This window comes from Sturnira hondurensis, unplaced genomic scaffold, assembly GCF_014824575.4.
Source record: "Sturnira hondurensis isolate 20B ecotype Veracruz unplaced genomic scaffold, ASM1482457v3 Scaffold0016663, whole genome shotgun sequence".
Lineage (NCBI taxonomy): Eukaryota > Metazoa > Chordata > Mammalia > Chiroptera > Phyllostomidae > Sturnira > Sturnira hondurensis.
Window position 1 is genome coordinate 13,710,162 of NW_028089294.1, and position 21,127 is coordinate 13,731,288.

The window sequence follows — 21,127 nt, forward strand, 5'->3', positions numbered from 1 at the left end:
GACCAGGGTTGTGTATCTCTATGTGCTCTCCAGGAACGCCCCCGGGCTCCAAGATGGCCTTGCAGAGCTCCTTCACTTGCTGGAATGGGACAGTCCTCCAGCTCGGGCAGGCCTGCGACTTCCACCAGGACTGCACCCAGGGAGAAGATGAGGGCCAGCTGTGCAGTGAGTAACGGGGAAGTCCCTGCCCACCCCACCCCAGCCCAGGCTCATAGCCCTCTTCTGTCCCCATCACCCCTTGCACTTAAACTTGGACAACCTTCCTGACATCCAGTGACATTTGTGTCTCTTCCTAGTTGTAACTTGCAAAAGCTACACAGTCTTCAAGAGACGGAGCTCTGATCTGTGGTCCAGAAACAGTGTAGAGGTTAGGAACCAAACAAGACCTTATAAGTTGTGCTTTCAACTTCCTTATGTACAGAAACGAATGTTCAGGCCGAAGCACAGCTCCGTAGCGTGATGTTAGCAGCCTTCCTCGCCCAGACTTCCCTCACTCTGCAATCCTTATCTCGTCACCAGTGTCATCACCTTCCTGCCTCTCTCGTCCTCCCAGTGCCCCATGTACCCCAGCTCCAGCCGTGTCAGACCCCTCCTCAGCTCCCTCATGCCTCCAGGGCTTTGTTGGTGTCATATCCCTTGCCCAGCCTGCCCTGTCCCTTCTCAAGTCACACCTGCTCCTCCTGGGGAACCCCCTCGGACCGTCCTCAACAAGTACAGGTGGTTCTTCTTCCTCTGTACCTCTTACTCTATCCACCACTTTTTAAGGCTTTTTTTGAGATGTAGTTCTTACACTATATAATTCACCCCCTTAAAGAGCACAAGCCAGTGTTGTTAAGCACAGTGTTGTTAAGCGCAGTGTTGTTAAGCGCAGTGTTGTTAAGCACAGAGGGTTGTACAGCCATCACCAGAATCTGGTCTCAGCACATGTTCACCAAGGAAGCCCCCAGGAATCTCTCCCTGCTTCCCTCCAACTTCGCCCCTGCTCTAGCCCTAATGCAACCACTAATCTACCATCTCTTTCCACGGATTTGCCTATTCTGGGCATTCACAGAAATGGAATCTTACCACACGTGGTCTTTTGTGATAAACTCCCTTCACATAGCATATTTTCAAGGGCCACTCGTATTTCAGCTTGGATTAGTCCTACATGTATTTTTATTGCCAAATCATGTCTCGCTGTAGACATATACCACATTTTGCTTATCCTTTTTTCAGTTGGTGGGCATTTGGGTTATTTTCATTTTTGGCCTATTATGAATAATGTTGCTGTGAACATTTGTGTACAAGTTTTTGTGTGGATAGATGTTTTTATTCCTCTTCGGTACATACTTAGGAGTAGAATCGCCAGGTCACATAAATACTCTATATTTAATAGTCTGAGGAACTACCAAGTTGTTTTCCACAGTGGCTGCACCATCTTACATTCCCACCAGTAATATACAATGGTTCCAATTTTTCCACATTCTTGCCAACATTTATTATTATCTGCCTTCTATTTTAGCCATTTGAGCAGGTGTATATCCATTACTTTTTATGAGGGTGGTTTCCATGTTTCCCCCCTTTCTGAAGGCAGATTGGGGCTGGTACTCTTCCCTGTACTGAAAACTCGAGTGATTCTTGGTGCAACTAACTCTTATTGACAGAAAGTTGGGCTCCATAAAGGAAAGCAAATTGCTGAGGCTTCTCTGTTAGTTAGCAGCAGAATTAGACTCCCAGCCCAGTGCTCACTCCACTTCAATATGGTGTCCTCAGTAGTTATTCAGCTGGTAGTAAAACTCTACAGGTTTTTACATTTCCTCCAGGGAAACCACAAACAGAGAGCATATGAAGTTTGAGACAGAAAAATATGCTAAATCCTGAAGCATAGCTTAATATCACAGCACCTTCCCGCAAAGCGCTGAAAATCCAGTGCAGGGGCAGGAAGGGAAACAACGGAGCCGTGGGTGGGAAGGATGCGGCAGATGTGCGCCTGGTGCTGAGGTGCCCAGACCCAGCGGCAAATGCCTCCCCCCTGAGGTTGCAGCCCCACAACACTGGCCGGCGAAACAGCTTCAGAAAGCCAACAGTATTTCCCAGGTCATCTGGGGGTCAGATTGTCCCTTGCGGGGAAACGGTCTTATTTATTCTCTTTTAAATGAAGCACTAAAGAAATCCATTTTTGCAACTTGAAAAACTACCTTTTATGCCAGCCTTCCAGTGAGGTTTTCCAGTAATCATGGAATTGTGCTTGTTTTGATAAAACTCAGTAAAGAGTGGCAGGTAAGCACTTTGCTGGCCCCTCCGGTTTGGCTGCCGGCCTTTCTCACAGACCTTCTCGCTCTGCGTGGGGACCCAGTGAAGCTTGCCCGCCGCCACTGCTGCCCCAGGCAGGGACCTAGGCGTGTCTCCCATTACTGGCCTCTGCAGCATTTCCAGCAGTGCCTCTGAGCTGTGTGATTTTGCTTTTGCCTTTTTTAAGTTGTTTGATATCCACTTCCCAGCAGGGACACCGTTCAGGCAGGGCATGCCCTGATTTGCAAGTGAGAAAATGAAAAGCATAGAGAAGGCAATTGGTTTGTTCCGGTCACACAGCATGTTGGCAACAGGGCCATGATGAGAGCATCGAGCCCGCAGGGTCCAGCCCATTACTGTGCGCTCAGGCCATTCCTCTCCGTTCTGGGACTTGCCACCGGCTCCTTTCTGGGTCCAACTCCAGGCCTGAGGGCAGCCTGGCTCTGGTCTGGGGGGCAGGCGCCTGGGGCCCCTGGCCTTTGCAGCTACACTTGAACAGCTGCTCCAGCCAACTGTCAGAATGAGAGCTCCACACTGGATAACACCCCCAGCAAGCTCTTGGCTACAGGCATGGGTTGCTAGGGAGAGAATTTCCATTTGAAAGGAGGGTTTCTCGATCTTCTCGCCACTCTGATCTGCGCAGTACACTTAATAAATATCCTTTTTCTTATTTGTGTGCCGCATCCTCTCGGGGATGCTCTTCCTTTCATATTGACTGATGTTGATTCTGGAAAGCATTCCCAGGGAGAGATCAAGGACAACAATAGTAATACTGGCTAACATTTATTGAGCATTTACTATGTACTGCAGCTGCTGCAAACACTTTTCATGTATTAACTTTTTTCCTGCTCACGACAATCCTATGCGATGCTATTAAACCCATCTTGGAGATGAGGAACCTGAAGTCCATGGTGAGGAACCCAAAACCCACACTCTGAACCACTGCAAGCCAGACGTTTTTGTTCTTTGAGTCTCCAGCAGTTGGCTGTGAAAAGCACAGCCCTAGCTACCTATCCAGCCCAGAAGAAGGGAGCAAGAAAAAACTCCAGGAAGGTTCAGGCCTCTGCCACTACCTTCCTGGGAAAGGAGCGAGGGTAGGATCATTCATCCCCACCTCCGGGCCTCAATTCCTCACCTGTAATATGAGTTGGAACATGATGCCCACTGATGTGTCAGTGTCTATAAACACCCAAAGACAATGCTCTTGACCTTACCTGGTAGACTAGATCCTATTAGAATGCCTTCTCTGAGCAGGTGTCCATCTGTTGGGGACATCTGGGTCTTCTAAGGTACCCCCAGGAGGGTCACCAATCTTGGTCCAGGGTAGTCAACCAAGCAGGTTGTATCCCATCAACTCTCAGCCTCAAGTTCACACTCTCACCACAAGGAATTCCCTACATGTTCCAGGGCTTCATTCAGATGATCAGGTGCAACCCTGAGCAACATTTCTGTCTGACGTAAGTGGGAGACCTAAACGGAGGAGGGAGCACTGCCCTTGCCCTTCTCCCTCCAATCACTAACATGTCCATTCCCACCCCACCCTCCAAACCCCGTATGCCATCCTCCTTCCCTCTTTCCAGTTAAACTTTGCAATCTAGGCGAGACCTCTGGGATGCTATAACCATCACGGGGTGTCTGCCCGGTTCCCCATGTGTCCAGCAGTGGCCCCCGCAGCCCATGTCTGCCCAGGAAAGGGTGAGGGTTCCCGCCTTGTCCCCCACTGGGCATCCACCAGAGGCTCACTTCCCCTTCATGTGCTCAGTAATCTCATCTGTTTGGGGCTGGGGGGGGGGGTACTCTTCCTGCCAGACAAAAAGAGATTTTTTATGTTTCTTTATTGTAAAATAAAGCATGTTGGTTGTAAAATATTTGAAAAACCTAGAAAAGTGCACAGGAGAAAATAACTATCGCCCATAACCCTCCCTGTCAGACATTCAGAGATAACCATAATATTTTGATGTATTTCTTCTAACATCTTTCCCATGACTGTATTTTCAGGGAAATGTGTAACACATATTTATCAAAAATGTTAACAGAGTTGTCACACAGGAAGGCAAAGAAGTGGTGTCGTTTGGCCTGGAGTTTGTGCTTGGCAGTTCCTGCATCTGTTGCTGAGGTCACATCTCTGTGACTCCACAAATTTGTCTCTCTTAGAGTGGAATCAGGTGTCATAATTGCTGAATGTCGTGGGATTGATTGACCCTCACACAGCCCGATTTGGCCATCAAGCCGGTGAAGTATCTGGCTGCAGCCCCAAAAGGGGGTCAGGTAGAGCAGTGTTTCTCAGGCGGTAGGGACTACGTGGAGATGGTTTAAAATGCAGGCCCCTGTCCTGGGGGCGGGGGCGGGCGGGGGACTCGGGATCCCACACTTCTAACAGCTCCACAGGCAGTGGAGGTGTGGCTGGTCCCTGGACCCCATTTTGCATGGCACGGGGTGAGAAGACTGAACTCACTCCCATTCCACTCACCAGCTAAGTGTTGAGAACCCGAAGTGTGCCGAGCACAGCACGAGTGCTTGGGGCGAATTCGAGGAGAAAGGGGTGGTAGAGGAGGAGTCGCGTTTGGCCGGACCCTGCGAGCCAGGGCTGTGCTCAGCAGTCGGCAGTTCCCCAAACCCGGCCTGAGCCAGGGAGGGCTTTCGTCCTGAGGCCCACGCCCACCGGCTGCCCTGGGAGCAGCTTCTGGCTGAGCACACGGCCCTGGTGCTTGCAGCGGTGGAAACCTTCTCATCACCCCCTCCCCTTCCCTGTTGTAGTTATCACACAGGTCGTCCATTGACCAGTTGTGCCTAACTCCTGACAAGAAAGCTGCTTCCATTCCCAGCTTACCCTTCATCCTTTGCCAAGCTAGAATGGGATGGGCTTCTAGAAGGCGGAGAACGCCGATGGCTTTCCACTGCCTTGTCCAGGTGGAAGGTGGGCAGAGCTACCACAGGCATTTCCAAAAAGGCAGCGGAGGGGCCGTCTCTGCCTCCAGGGCAGTGGCGTCTGTTTCAGCGTGTGCCCTGCCCGGTTTGAAGGACAATTGCTAAGACCACCACCACTCTGTATTTTCTCAACTCTGTCTGGTCTCAAAAATGTTCTCACGCCCTCTCTTTTATTTTGTCCTCAAAACAGCCCTATGAGATTGATTCTAGAGTGACCCCAATTTACAGATGAGGAAGCAGAGGCCCTGAGGGAGGAAGTGACTTGCCTAAGGTCACACAGCAGGACGGGGTGGAGCTGGGACCAGAGTCTGGTGTCAGATTCCAGCAGCTGAGGCACCAGTGCCCATGAGTCGAGATCTCTGCCTCCCTCCAGACCATCTCTGCCTCCCCTCCTGACCGGGTGAGGGGAGAGCAATATGCCCTGCAGGCCCCAGCTCAGCCCTGCCTGCTCCTTCTGCCAGGAACCCCTCACCTGCTAGAATCTTCCATTGTAGCTGCTGGTAAAACACGCCTCTAAAAGATGCTTCATGGAAGGTCACCAGTTAGTTTTTGCAAAAGAAGTGGATGTGGGATCCCTTGAGGGGGGCATGAAAAATAAAACAGAAAGATCTCCTTAGCTTTTGGATTTTTAATCAGAAGAACATGCAGGGCTTGGGGGGAAATGATTTCTTCAGGGGGGTATAAATGGGAAGAGATGTTCAAAGTCACTGACAGCCTGTTTTAATTTATAATCTGCCTCTGTGTGAAATGCACAGAGAATCGGGGGGAAATGAGTAATAATTCACTAAGGTGCTGTCACAGCCAGGAAGCGTTAGGGCCCTCTTTGTTAGCCTGCCGCTGCCAAGAAGGCTGAGACGGAGGAAGGACACAGAGCAGCGGGTCCAGCGCAAGAGCGCCTTTCCTCCAGGGCAGGACATAGCCCGGCTGCTTCTCCCCAGCCAGGCCAGGAGCTGCTGGACGATGGCCCAATAGCCTGAAATGGCACAGCCCGGGCCCAGCACTTTCCCAGCAGCCGGTCTCCAAGGAAGCTGCAGAACATAAGCTCTCTCTAACCCTCTCCCCTTTTCCCCTCCCGCTGTGGGCAGCAGGGAAATAGATGGTCTATAAAGCTGACTGTGGCCTCCTCAATGGGACCTGAGGTCAGTCTGATGCAGAGAAAAGGGTAATGGGGCCCTTTACGCTGAGCCAACAGATGATATAAAGAGGCCCCAGTGACTGGGATTGCTTGGTCAGGATAGGCGAGGTTATGCGGCAGTAATAAACCATGCAGCGCTTCAGGGGCTTAACGGAGCATTTACAGGCCCTGTCCACTGAGTTTGGGGGCCCCTGCTCCACAGGATCTCTCAGGGGTGCGGGCTGCCAGGGGCTCCATCGTCAGACAGCAGTGTCCCCAGAAACAAGAACTCTCCTTGGCCCCTTCAGTGGGGGAAGAGGAGGGGGGAGAGGACTAAGGAAATTGCACACAGACTTTTCTCAGCCTCAACCCGGAAGAGACACACATCACTTCCACTCACGTTTCATTGGCCAGAACAGCTCCTGGGGCTTCACTTAACTGCAAGGAGGTTGGAAAATCAAGGTCAAGCAAAAAGAAAGTTCTGAAACCTGTGTGTCTCTGCAGAGAGGGGTGGTTTAGCGACCCTAACCAAACTCCTGGCCAACACTACCACTGTTACTGGTGTGTTCTTGCCATTGGGTTGACCATCCGAGACATGGTTCAGTGAGCTACATGTTGGCTTCTCCTGAGATCAGGTTCATTGTGGAGTCATGTAAAGAACACAGCATTTAGAAATAGAAGAGCTAGGTTCAAGTCCCAACTGGATTCCCTAATGGCTGTATGACCTTGGTCAGGTTTAACATCTCTGAGCTTCTGTGGTGTCCTATCTACAACAGGGTCAATGATACCCATGGCTGTGCAGTTATTAATGTTACCATTTTTTCTGAAGATTAGAACATTGTAAACCAGCACACGCACTGGTTAGGGATGGGGGCCTCTCTTCATTATGACCAGTATCATTAGACACCCAGGGTCTGGCTGGGGAGCTGTTATTAGAACAATTTGGTCACACCTGTCCTATTATACTTGACTTTGGCGCATTTTGCATTTGGCCTGCCTGGAAATGACTGTGTCCCTGTGCTCTCCCTGCAGGTAAACTCCCTGCTGGTTTTTACTGCAATTTCGAGGATGGCTTCTGTGGCTGGTCCCAAGGCATACTCTCGCCCCACACACCCTGGTGGCAGGTCGAGACCCTAAAGGAGGCCCTGTTCCAGGACCAGCAAGGTACCACCACTCCTTTCCTCCCCCAGGTGCCCCCTGGACCAGAGGGAAGACTTAACGCACTGCCCCAGGGTAGCTAGACCTTGCCCCACCCTGCAGGGCCAGCCCAAGCGGCCATCCAGAGCTTGCCCTGGGTGCTCCCTCATGGTTCTCTCGTGTTTCTTGAGACCTACTATGTGTCAGGCCCATTACTTGCTGAGAGGTAAGGGAAATGGTAGTCCTCCTTATGGCTGGCAAGGCTGAGGCACAGGAAGGCCTGTGTCCTTGGCCCCAGGGTGATGCCCTGGGAACCATGCCCCCGATCTGGTCCATTTCTTGAAGCCTGGCCTCCTCAGCCATACCCCCACACTCACATCCAGCTTACACTGGCAACTCCCAGCCCCCCATGCCACAGCCCCTCCTCCCAAGACCCATGCTTGACTGCCAGAAGAGCAAAGGGCCTTCACACACCCACAAGATGGCCACCCCTGCCTGGCTGAGCTGGCTCCACACTTGGAGACACTGGGCATCATGGGATCCAAGAGGGCCTGTGAGGCCAGCACAGCTCTGAGAGTCAGGCTGCTACAGAGTCTGGATCATCCCAGCTCGGGCCCTGCCTTGTGCTGTGCCCAGTGGTGAGGCCTAGGCAAGCCCTGGGGCCTTCCTCTCTGCAGGACAGGCTTCCTCTCTGCAGGGCAGGCTTCCTCTCTGCAGGACAGGCTTCCTCTCTGCAGGGCAGGCCTCCTCTCTGCAGGACAGGCTTCCTCTCTGCAGGACAGGCTTCCTCTCTGCAGGGCAGGCCTCCCTCCCTCTTTCCTCCCTTGCATTTGCTTGTTCCGTGTGGAGTTAGAGACCCTCATACAAGAATCCCTCTTTTTCCAAGAGACCACACATCCTATGGGTTCCTTCAAGAATTAATAATAATTATTATAAAAGTGTGAAAGTGGACAACATATAGGGCAACCACTGAAAATTCCAGAGCCTGTACAGGCCTGTCCTTGGCCCTCAGGGCCAGCTGCACCCGAGTGAGCTCTGCAGGGACCCTCCCCTGATGCGGAGGCCCGAGGGTGCCCGCCTCTCCTCCCAGCCTCCTGGGCACGCTGCATTGCCCTCTGCACCCGGCCTGCAGAATCATAAAGAGAGGTGGAGCCCAGGCAAGACCTGATCTCCATGGCTCTGGGCCCTTTGGTAGTCCCCTGACGGCACCCATAACAAATAAATGTTCAGCACTTGCTGAATACCTCAAAAGCCTCCCCCAGTAGTAAACCATCCCATTGACTGCTCTGATCACAGACCAGTTTTCCTTACCTCGAGATAAGCTCTACCTTTCTATAAATTCTTCTCACTACTTATGATTTCTGCCTCCTGGAGTCAAGCTACAGCCTTTCACACACAAGCCGCCCTTCACAACCATTGTGACCCAGATACAGTAGGGTCCTTTCTCTCCCCAGTCATTTAACCCCATCAACTTGATTCTTCCTGAACAGTGGGCAGCATGCTTTCTGAGATTTCTGGCCCACCCTGGCTCCTCTGTTCTAGACCCACCTAAATGTGATACTTGGTAGTAACTCAGTCACAGACTTTGCTAAGAGACAGGGAAAAGTGGAGATGGATGGCTACAGTCCTGCTGGGGCTCTCTGGGGTGCCTGAGAAGTTGTAGGCTCACTCTGGCCCCAGCCTCCAGAGCCTGGACCGTCTACAGAAAGCCCTGCAGTTCCTGGGGGCTGACAGATGCTTCTTCCACCACCACGTGGGGTTGGAGCTCACCTTCTCCCAGGTTTCTGGGCAGCCTAGTGCTTGGGAGACAGGAGGAATGAGTCTTCCTGGTCAGTGCCTGCGACACAGGAGGAACTGGGCTCCAGAAGGGGAGAGGAGAGTGAAGGTCATAGAGACCGTTGGTGGGCAAAGCACTGGCATCTCTGGAAATGGGGAGGAGTGGGGCTGGGGGTGGAGGAGTCCAGGGTGCTTCGGGCTAAAGCCGGTGACCTTGAGACATCAGGGATGCAGTAGCTCAGACATATGATGCTAGGACATCATAGGCCCCTTAGAATGAAGACCTTTCATAGCCAAGTTTTGTTGACAGTGACAAATGTCTGTCTTACCCATTGGAGAGAGCAGGAAGCCAGTACCTCCACAATGTTCTGAGGCTGGGGAAGATGTTCCCATTAACCCTGCACTTACTAACTCTGCAACTTCAGGGCCCTTGGCTATACGATGATAGTGCATTCTCAACTCTTTTCCTCTCTGCCCCAGACCACGCCCTGGTGCTCAACACCAGTGAAGAAGTCCCCACTGCCACGAGTGCTACAGCAACCAGCAGGACATTTCCCGCACCGATGAAGAACTCTCCGTGCGAGGTGAGTCTCAGTGCCCCTCTCTAGTTCCCTGACCCTCCCTCCACCCCACCCTCCACACTTCCAGAGGAGCAGAGCAGCGGAGATGGTCAGGCTGCTCATCTCCTGGAGGGAGGGAGGGAGGACAGCAGGGCCATTTCACCCTCTTCTGGGCAGAGAGCACCTGCCGACATGGTGAAGGCCCATGTACAGAGGATCTCTCCTTGAACAGCCACACTCAGCAACACTGAGTTTTTGCAGTTGGGCCTTGATTTCAGAAAACTCAGAAAGTATAATACTTCCAAGGCACCACAGGGGAGGGTAACAGTGATTTGCAAAAGACTTCCTACAGAATCTTTTAAAAAAATGACAGTCTCTTGTCATACCATTCAAATTTTATAGAGCATCAGAAATTTGATTTACATAGATTTCACTAAGACATCAGTGGCCTTCAGTGAGGCACCTCCAGAGTCATGTGCCCACACAGTTCCTGTGGCTGTTACCTCCTTAGGGTGGGGATGGAGGGAGGGGTGCCATGTTCCTGATCATAAGGTCGTACGTGTTCTGTAGGGATGGAGAAATGTGCTTGGACCCAGCATGGCCCTGTGGTTCAGCTCTTGGAGTCTGGAACCAACTGAGTTCCAAGCCGGGTTCTGCCCCTGATCGGCAGCACAATTTGTTTGAGCAGCTAATAACCCCTCAGGGCCTCAGTTTCCTCATCTGGAAAGTGGAGACAATGAGAGTGCTAACCCCAAGGAGATGAGAATTAAATAGGTTAATGCATATAGAGGGCTTATCACAGCTTCTGGCACAAATTAAGCACCATGAGAGTTAGCCAGCAGTGCCTGGCACCTGGTATAAACGCATGAAAGCAGAATGGGGGAGGAGAAAGGGGACTTGAGCCCCAAACCAGACTCTCCGCTCCAGGAGCCGGCCCCGCCCTGCCCCTAGCACTACATCAAGCCCTTGCTCATGCTGGAAAGCCAATAGTGTTGATTTGGCCAGTCCTGTGTTTCTGGAAACTCAGAGGAGAAATGCCTTGGGGCTTGTTCCAGGAATAGCCATATGGCCTCGGAGCCCTTGGTTTTCCTTTAAGAGGCCGACGCTGTGAAACTGACGAGGCCGGCTTCTCCTCTGCCACCAGCTGGCAGGCGTCCGGGTCCAGCGGCTCACACAGGCCTCTTCCCTGCCAAGGCGCAGGCACACCAGAGCCTTCCAGGCTTTCTGTGAAATGAAAATTCACACACATGAAACAAATGTGAATAGAAAAGATGTTATCAATGAAATGTTTTAATTGGAGGAATGTTCCAATTAAATCTGGGGCTCAGCATGTGCCCTGTCTTTCTCACCCTCCTCTATCCAGTTCTCTGACCAGACTGTGTGCACCTCTGTGAGCTCCCTTACCCCTTTGTGGAAGAAGGCAGGACACAGAGACATAGGCTCGTTACATTAGGTTGTGTTTGAGAAACCACGCTTTCTGCTGCATGCGATGGGATCACTCATCGCTGATACGTCTCAGGCGCCTCCGAGCAGACACCTGGAAAGGAAGGCTTCTTAAGAGGAAATCTAAATGAGGAGAGACAGTGGTCCCACCTGGGAGGTGAGGGGCATCCTTAAAAGCATTTGATCTTCAAGTGTACCCTTCCTGGATATTCTAGAGCCTGGTTTTAGAAAAGGAAATGTCAAGGTAAAAATAATACTTTTTTTTCTAGCACTTTGTCATTTCTGGAATAACATTTGGGTTGATCGATAGCTTAAACAGGTGTTTTGTTTTACTGGCCTGTTTCATTCTCCCTCCAGCCACACTTGCTCTGGGCTGGCTCTGCTGGCTCCTGCCCTTTTCCAGAACCTCACCCAGCACGAGTAATGAAGGGAAAGCAGCGAGACCGTTCCACTCTCAGCTCACAGTCGCTTCACTCTCAGGCTTCCAGACATTCATCCAGCGCTGATGGGCCTTTGAATTCACAGCGCTGGGGGAAGTGTTTCCATCAGAAAAACAAATAACCAAAATAGAAATATGCATTTCCAGCGTTGTGCGCCTTGACATTTATTTTCTCCCAATCCTAAATGCAAGAGGCAGAAAGTTGATTTTCTTCTCCTGGGTTGGCTGAATGTCAGCGACAGGGAGACGGATGTGAACTCGGGGCCTTCAGACCCCTCCGGCCCTGCAGGGGCCCCAGCTGGATGCTCAACTGAGCCATGGGTGGTCTCCAGTGAGGGTCAGGTCCACAGGGACTGGCAGCTAGCCAAGCTGAGCTCAAGGCTGAACCCACCACTGAGCTCCTTCTCCAAACCTAGACCAGACCTAGTCCGTGGGACCCCTGGGGAGTTGAAGCAATTGTGGAATGTCACAGAACGCTGTCTCAGGAAACCCCAGTCACCCGTTGATTCCTCGGGGAACTGGTGTCACCTTCAATGCATTTGCATGAAAATCTAGACACAAGCTAACTAGTAGGTCTGTGTGTCTCCAGCTGCAGTCACATGTAAAACTAATAAATGCAGACTCCTGGGCCCCATCCTGGACTTCCTAAATGGTGTCCCTGATCGGAGCCCAGAATCTGCATTTCCAAACGCCACCCTCAGGGATTTGGATGGACACTGAAACTGGAGAGTAATTGACCAAGGCGTCCTTGCCAATTGTGACCGAAATTTATCCTGAGCCCATGCTGAGAGTTTCCCTCCAGTACCTGTGGCCCCAAACGGTGCCATGTAGTTTGCCTTTCAGAAGGATTAGTCGGAGGAAGAATTAGAAATGAAAAAGTAGGGGACAGAGGCGGTGGGGACAGAAGGGGCAGGGAGAGCACCCATCAGAACCCACAGGGAGCCACATCAGGTGTTCACCAATGGGGGAAACATGGTCTGGGTGTGCCTTTATGCCATCCAGCTTCCAGGGCCTTCCAGAAGCATGCCGGCTCTGACCTCCCCCTGCCGACGCCTGCAGCCCCCACAGCTGGCTGCCTCTGGCCCGGCTGGCCACGGTGCAGGCCCAGCCACCTCCACCACTCTCCACAGTTGCATATGGGGCATGAATATTTAAAGACCTCTGCCTAGCCCAACCACAGACAGGGGTGTTTTGTGGGGTTTGGGCCCCCCACCCCATTCCTCACCATCTATTCTCCATAGGGAACCAGAGAGTTACTCACAATATATTCGGATTTTATTTTATTTTTTATTTTTTATTTAGCTGAGCTCCGGTTCAAATAATTAAAGTTGCCACCAGGGAGGGGAGTCTTGCAGTGGCTTTTATGCATCGCTTGCTGTCAGACCCACTCGCTCGCATCGCCTTGGCTGGGAGATGCTCTCGGATGTGTCTAGCGTCGCAGCTGCTGGGAATAAAGAGGATGGGAGAGCGGCAGGGCCTGTCTCCGCCCCGCCCCCTGCCTTTCACTCATCCTAGAAGCCTGAACGTCTCAACAAGCCCCGTGTGGTTTGAGATTCTATTTTATTTGAATAGCCACCCTGTGACTGGAATATTTTAAACCATGTTCTCAGAACAGAACAAGGCCTAGGGGAAAGAAACTGGGCTCCCCTCATCCTCCTTCCCCCTCTAAAACAGTTTTCCTTCCACGAGCTGCAGGAATGAAAGGGACCCAGGAAGTGTGGGATGAGACCCACTCGATTGGTGGCAGGACCACAGGGCAGGTCAGTTCCCAGAGGCTGGTTATCTGACCTTAGCAGAGCGGCAGCCGCCCGTGTCCTCTCCCTACACATGTGTGTGAACACACACACATACACACTGGGACCCTGGAACGTGGCTGGGCCTTTCTGCCCCTGATATCAGCTTTGACAGCCACTTGGGGCAGAAGGGGACCAGCAGGCTCCTCTGGCCTGCCGGGAGGGAGGCCTCCACTCAGTGCCATTAAAACCAGCAAGTGCGACCCAGAGGGAGGTGGGGTAGCAGGCAGCACCTGGCCTGGCCCTCTGCCATCTGGTAAGCCCCTGAGAGGGGACCTGCCTGCGGTCGTGCACAGCTGGCCAGCAGTACAGCCCAGTGTCCCTGAGACACGATAGCGTCTCCCCTTTCCCCAGGAGACCTCCTGTGAATGGGAAGCAGCAGTCAAAGAAGGGACAACAGACAAAAGAGAGGAAGACTAGACCAGAGTCACCAAGGCGGGGAGGGAGTCTGGGAAAAGACCCAGAGCCAAACATCAGGTGTCCCCAGTTTCTAACGCCCAGAGGTGGTGCTCTGCACCAGCTGCTTCTCTCTGAAGCCCAAAGGCCTCCCCACCTGTGTGACTCACTCTGCCCCCAACCCCCAACCTCCTGTGTCACCCTGACCTGGTGCTGGGTGTGAAACTCCAGGGGGTGCCTCAGCTCACCCCTTCCGTGATGGAAACGATTATCTCAGAGAGCCTTGGCTGGGCCTGAGAATGTGCCTCTTTGCATCAGAGCAGAAGGGGGCAGAGCCCAGAAATGGTTCCTGAGGCATTTTCTAAATGGCTTTTCCAGAGCCCCACTGAATAAGAGATTTGGAGCCCCACTTTCAGAACCCAGTAACCATCTCACACGCCTGCTATAAGAATGCCCTATATACTGCCCTGGCTGGTGTGGCTCAGTGGATTGGGCACCGGCCTGTGAACCAAAGGGTCACTGGTTCAATTCCCAATCAGGGCACGTGCCTAGGTTGTTGGCCAGGTCCCCAGTAGGGGGCGCATGAGAGGCACCCACACATTGATGTTTCTCTTCTACTCTTTCTCCTTCCCTTCCCCTCTCTCTAAAAATAAATAAAATCTTAAAAAAGAAAAAGAATGCCCTGTATACATCCAATCCATCAAAGGAGACCATCCAACTCCCCACAGTCACCCTTGTGAGGTGACCGAAACCTTCCCCAGTCTACTGAGAATGAACAAGCCTCAGAGGCCCAGGAGATGCTCCAAGGTCACAAGCTCAGACGTGCAGAAACTAGGACTCAAACCCCAGGCCCCTGACTTCAGAGGGAGCTCAGTGGCTTTCTCTGGGGAGTCGGGGCAGCGCCCTCAGGATGAGAAGGGGGGCAACCACAGGGCTTGGGCCAGAGAGGCAGCGTGGGAGACGGCTGGCGGGGCCAGGCACTCGGTCGCCTGGCAGGAGCGCGAGAGAGGGAAGGGCACAGAAGCTCCCCGGTCAGGCAGCGAGTTCTTATTTTAAACCCACCATGTGGCCAGCCATGCCAGCAAGACCACAGGAATCTGGGGTCTCTTTAAAGTCTTGATTCAGCAGAGAAGTTAAGAATACTTACTTTCAATATAACAGGTCCTGGTCTCCAGGTTACTTACAGATCGCTCGGCTGTATTACATTAAAAAGCAATCCCAAAGTCTGACCTAGGGCCCTCAAACTCCCTAACTCTTTGTACCCCTAGGAGGAAAGAACCTTCCCTCAGTTGAAGGAGAGAACCCCTACTAACTGTTAAGCCAACTTAGGGAGCATTTGAAAACTATTGATCCCTTATTATGTGGCCAGCCTTTCACTGGGATAAGCATTTCACTCGCTTTATCTCATTACCGAAACACACCTGTGAGAGATTGTTCCCTGTGTCATTTCCCGATGCAGAACCTGTGGCTTACAGAACTTCAGTGACTTGCCCAAGGTCACCTTGCTAGTAAGAGGCAGAGCCACGATTCAGACCAGGTCTGTCCAACTCCAAAACCAAATCTGCACACACTCTAAGGTCCCTGAACTTGAGTTAGGTCACCTGAGTTTGCACCCCTCCTCTGCCACTGTGAGCCATAGGACCTCATGCAAGTCACTTCCTCCACCGGGGGATAAAAGCACCTGTTTTGCTGGTGGGGATCCAGCAAAAATGAGAAAACTCTTCTCTACAATGCTTCATGAGTGCCAGGGACGACTGCTATCATCCTCCCTCTGCTCACTTTGCACAGGCACGAAGCAACGGCTGCAAACATGAAGTCAGACGCCGTGTGTGTTCTTTCTTCTCCTCTGGGTCCATCAGCAACATGCGGGAGGGTTGGGAGCATTATTTTGCACAGTGCCTAGCATTAGCACCAGGAGGATGTGCCCAAAGGATGTATTTAATCAAAAATTAGTGTTAATGAATTCATGGTGGCAGCCCCTTAGTTATGAGCATGACCCTGGTCCAGGATAAGAACTAACAAGGAGACTCCCACTGATTGTCAAGGATTCAACAGGTGCGGCCGTCCCGAGACTTCTGAGCCCAGAGAATTCTTACCTCGGTACCAGAGTGGCGAATCGACTGGATCCTGGCATCTTGTCACCTCTCTCTGTGATACAGCTGATGCCGCCAGGACACATGCTAATGGGCTAAAGTAATCAACAGCAATTTTAATTGCAGTTGGACATAATTAATTCAAAACCTTTGAGCCATTCAAAATTAATACCTCTGCGGTGACATGATGAGACAAATGAAGAATTACTGTCAAGGCATGGGCGTGAGTAAAATCCTCCTGGGCACTTGGAAGAGACTTGGATCCCCTTCAAAATGCACCTGCGAAGGTGGACCCTCAGGGCTCCCACTGGTGATGGTTACAACATATTCAGGTGGCCTGGACATGAGAGGACTCTGTTGAAAGCAGAGACTATCCCCAGCTGTCAAAGCATAAACACTCCCTGGGTGCCTGGGTGCCTGTGTCCCTGCAGACACTCATGTGCCTGGAGTCCCTTCTCTTTCCAGCGTCTGTCTGTGACATGTGTAGGAGTTGCATTGCATAGAGTCGATCCTGGTTCCCAGCCAGAGGGTTACAAAGCCATCTCACAGCATCCGCCCCATCACACACAGAGAAACTGAGGCACGGAGGAGGCTGTTAGCCCAAGCTCAGACCATGACAGAGTAACTCAAAGGAAAATAGAATTGTTTTCTTCCTATGAGACTGGAAAGACAGTTTTCTGGGGAACCTGGAGGATAAAGCGCTGGGCTGGAATGTTGAACCCAGTATTCTGCACCCTGCCCCGTCGTTTCTGTGAGCTGTTCATCTCTAACATGCTCTTCCCTGCCTGCTCTTGCCAGTACAAGAGAAAGGAACTAACACTGAGCACAAGTATGTGGTAAGCTGGGCACAGGCCTCCCCTGCTCCTGTTAAAGTCTCTCAGTAACTCGAAGGAGAGTTAACTGGCCCCATTTTACAGAGGAAAGCTGAGGCCCTGAGGTGTTATATCCCACAGAAAGACAGAAGCGCTCTTTCTGATTCCCGCGTGCAGGCTCTGCCCTCAGCATGACCCCGCCTCATCCCCCAGAGGTCACTCAGGGGAGGGAACCTGACCCTCTGCGAGGCGGGAGGAAAGACCACACTCTCCCTTCCCGCTTTCCAACAGCGTGGGGACCCGCCTCCCTCGCTGCTTCTTTAATACAGTGTTTATTGTTTTTTCTCATTACAGAAGTGCTCTATGTTTATTACGGAGCATTAGGAAAATGCCGGAAAGAAGGGAGAAGAAAATTGAAATTGCCCACAGTCTTAGTCCCCAAAGATAACCCCTGTTACCACGTCACTTCATTTCCTTCCAGACAGACAGATGTGGATTTGAACAGAGTGATAGATAAACAGTGTATACATACATTTCGTATCACACCACATACTATTATATTTTTCTATATCAATATTGTTTTTATAAGCATGCTTCTAACAGCTGCAGGCCCTAAATTTACTATATTGTTTTTGTTCTAGTTGTCAAAAGTAATAGATGTCCATTGTAAAAAATTTCAAAAAGACCAAAAAGGGGGAAAAATGCCTGTGACTGTATAACCTCACCAGCCAGAAATCCCACGGTTATTATTTTTATACAAAACCTTCATGCTCTCTCGCTGTGTTTTTACCAAGGGGGCATGTGGATGTCCCTGGCTGGGTATTCGTTGCCTTCGATGTGATGCCTCAGGAAGAAGGAGGCCTGGGGTGCTGGCGTTTTCAGAAGGAATCTGAATCTTTTGCCTCCTACCTGGCCAGGAATGCAGCACTTCTTAAGCCTCCATAATTGCAAGTATTTGCCAGCTCATTTGATTTACTTATTATCAAAAATCTGCATCTGGCCTGCTTCTTGCTGTGTTAGGTCGATTTTTCATTAGGTTTTTTATAGCTAGAACGTTGGTGTTTGGTTTTTCCCGGTGAATTAGGAGATGATGTACAAAAACAAGTGGGTTTTACGGTGAGTCAATACTCTCCACGTTAGTAAGAGACCGTGTTGAACTCAAAGGACTTTTAAAAATGGCAAGGCCACACCCGCGGCACCTTAGGTTGGGAAGGATTCTTAACGTTCATTCAGCGCTTGGACGTCCCTGGTGACGACCCCAGTCCTGGTCGTTCGGCAGTGACGGGATGTGGGGAATATCAGGAACTACCCACCACCCGTCTCCAGCAAGCACGTCTTTGAGCACCTCTGTCTAAAAACATTCTTCTGTTGAGATGAAATCCACGGTAGCGTGTCCACCCTCGGTTCTGTCTCCACTTCGGGAACTCACGCAGCCTGCTAAAAACGCGAGGAGAGACAGCGCCTCCCCCGCATGGCATTTCCCACGTTTGGGGTGCATGCAGAATGGACATAATTTGACACCTTTGATTCTCTTCTGTCCAACTGCAGCCTAAGTTCCGTGCTGATGTTTTTGCAGGCCCGAGAGATGGTTGTGAAGTTGCCATGAGGTGTGCAGAGCAAACGCAGGGCTTGTCTGACATGCAATTGCAGTGATTACCTCTGGGGGAGGAGGGGCCAGGAGAGAAGTAATAGCATCAGGCCCAGCCACTGTGCTGCTCCTGCTCTACATACAGAACTTTAATTAATAAAGTGACAAACACTGGTAGCACATAATTGGAGCGTCTGTCGGGCCCTCGTGAGAGGGAGGGGCAAGGGCCCCTGTGCCAGGGCTGCCGAAGCCAGCGAGAGAGCTGCCCGTGGCGCCCTCCAAAAGAGGCAGTGCCTCTATTCACCAGGCACGCGTGCTGCCAGTGTGGAAAGGGATTCATTAGCCCAAAGCTGTCATTTGTAACCTACATGCAGTAGGCCATGTCCAGCAGGATCAAAAATTTCATATGTACAGACCCCAACAGGTGTTATTTCTCAAAAACATTATTTAGGATTTACATCAGATTTCCCATATTTGTGTGAACACACACAGACAGTGGTTGTAAACAGTTTAAGACCCACCATCTCCCTGGCTCTCCCAAGGTGAAGGTGTCTCAGGGAGAAGACCTGGTTAATGTGTCACGAGGGTGGGCCTTCGGCCCTGCAGTTCTGACAGGCTCCCAGGTCACACCAGCACTGTTGGTCCGAAGGCTGCATTTTGAGCAACACGAATCTGGAAAACCTCCACGATGCACCCCAAAGATTGAAGTGCAAATTGCTACAACGTGTCACGTGTCTACAGCACAGTGGACACGCAAAAGGAGCGTAGGGTGTGGTGTGGAATCCAGGCCCGCAGGGTGGGAAGTTAGTGCCCATGGGTGGCTGAGTGCACCTTGTCTAAGCTTCAGATTCCACATCTGGAAAATGCGTGTGGTGATACCGACGCTCGTGGTGAACCTAAAGCGAGACAGTGTGTATGCAAGTACCAAGCACAGCTCTCTAGCCGTCAATAAATAGTCGATTACTTTATCCGATCGGCTGCCCAGATAGAAACCGGTCTTGCTGAGATCAAATTCCAAGAGTGTGTTTGCCCACTCTGGGTGCCCGAACGGCGACCCTCCAGATCAAGCCAGGCCTACCTGGCGAGGGCACCTACACACAGTGCTGTCCGGGGACTCTTGACCCTCGGAAAATGGAAGCCTTTGCCAGGGCCAGGCTCTGCTCTGGGAACCACAGATACAAGAAGTGTATCTGGGAACCATTCAGATACAAGTAATTAGTAAGAGATGTTCCGTAAGAATCGATATCAGTCAGTCCTTCAGTTCTTCTAAGGAAGAAATTGGTGAGAGCCACACACAGGGCGTCCAGGAGGATCCTTCGGGTTCCATTCGCACTCTCCGGTCATCCCCGCTCACCCCCAGCCCAGGGACCTCTTACTCTCCCGGTTGCTATCGTTCTTCACCCCGGGGCCGCGGGGTAGCCACATAAAAACCTTCAGGTGAGGACTTTGTCCTCCCTGCTGCCGGAAAAACGCTCCCCCTACACCTTGGCTGTGGTGGGCACGTTTTAAGCCACACTTTCAGTTATTAAGAATTGCCTCTTACTCGAGTCCAGGGTGAGATGGACCCCTCACTGAGAAAGCCGGGCTCCTCCCTGCTCTAAGTAGCCCATCTCCCCAGTGGTCACAGCTCCGCCTGCACTTTAGAATCACCTGGAGAGGTTTGAAAAACTGCTGACCCCCAGGCCTATTAAATCCAAATCTCAGGGAGCCCAGATCTGGGTTTCCCAGGGGATCCCATCATGCAGCCTGGGTTGATAATCACCAGTTTAACCACTTCATGCAACCTATGAGCTCTGCCTCCACGTGGTTTGCCTTGCTCAGTCTTTAGAATCACATTCTAAGCAGGCAGGGGAGGTCTCACAAATTCATCTGTAAGAAAAGAGAGGTTCAGAAAAGGTGAATGGTTGGCTTAAAGTCACGCAGTTAATTCCCTTTGGCCCTGGAGCCTAAACTCCCAGTTATCCCATAGCCAACAGATAAGAAAACAAGGATAGCTAGGCAAACCACCAGAGAATGGATGTTGATACAGAGGGGAGTTGCTTCTGGTGCATTCTAGAAAGGAAGCAGGGCTCCAGAGGCTGCTATCTCCCAGCTTCTCTGCAGATTCTGATGTAGCAGGTCTGGGGCCGGGCCAGAGACCCTTACGAGTGTCCAGGTGACACCGATGACATCAGACTCTGAGCAGCAACGTGCTGGCTGACCTGTGGCAGCAGAATCCAGAGTCACCAGGGATAACTACAGGGGAGAAGTGGGCCATGTGAAGGCCTGTGTGTAAGCTTGAGGGAGAATCCCATCTGCCTGGATGCATCTCCTTACCACATACTCAGTGGGTGGGGAAAAAAAGACCAAGAAAAAACTTTGCTGGCCACTCGCTGGCTGCCACTGTGAGATCTTACCCAAAACCTTTTGTATCTGTTTCTAGAGCAAGACTTTGCTGAATCTCCAACAATGCACTCCTTGTCTTCAGTTTGGCTGTAGATATGTTTTCTGCTATAAATGTAGGTGAGAGTATTATAAGAAGAAATGAAACTCGGGTGTTTAATTTTCCTATTTATCCATAGCACTGAACAGTCGGGTCAAGTGGCTGTCTGGACCCAACTCCTGACTGTGTGTCAAGTGTCGTGACTCTCTATGTCTATGTCTTCACTTTCAAGTGGCTTTTAGTGCCTCTCCTTCTGCTGCACTCATTTAAATGCAGACCTCCTGGCTCGGAGCTAAGCAGCCTGGGGTGGGGAAGATACGCGTAACAGGCGCACAGAATAGCTCTGCAGTGAATA

The 21,127-nt window shown here is 51.4% G+C and overlaps 1 protein-coding gene across 1 annotated transcript in view; it reads left to right on the forward strand.

Annotated features, from left to right (window-relative positions):
- The window catches only part of LOC119001468 (ALK tyrosine kinase receptor-like), a 190,630-nt gene extending 190,457 nt beyond the window's left edge, over positions 1-173 (forward strand). The window contains exon 4 of the mRNA XM_037066901.1: positions 34-173. Within this exon, the coding sequence (XP_036922796.1) occupies positions 34-173 (140 nt within the window). The remainder of the gene's footprint in view (positions 1-33) is intronic.
- The last annotated feature ends 20,954 nt before the right edge of the window (positions 174-21,127 follow it).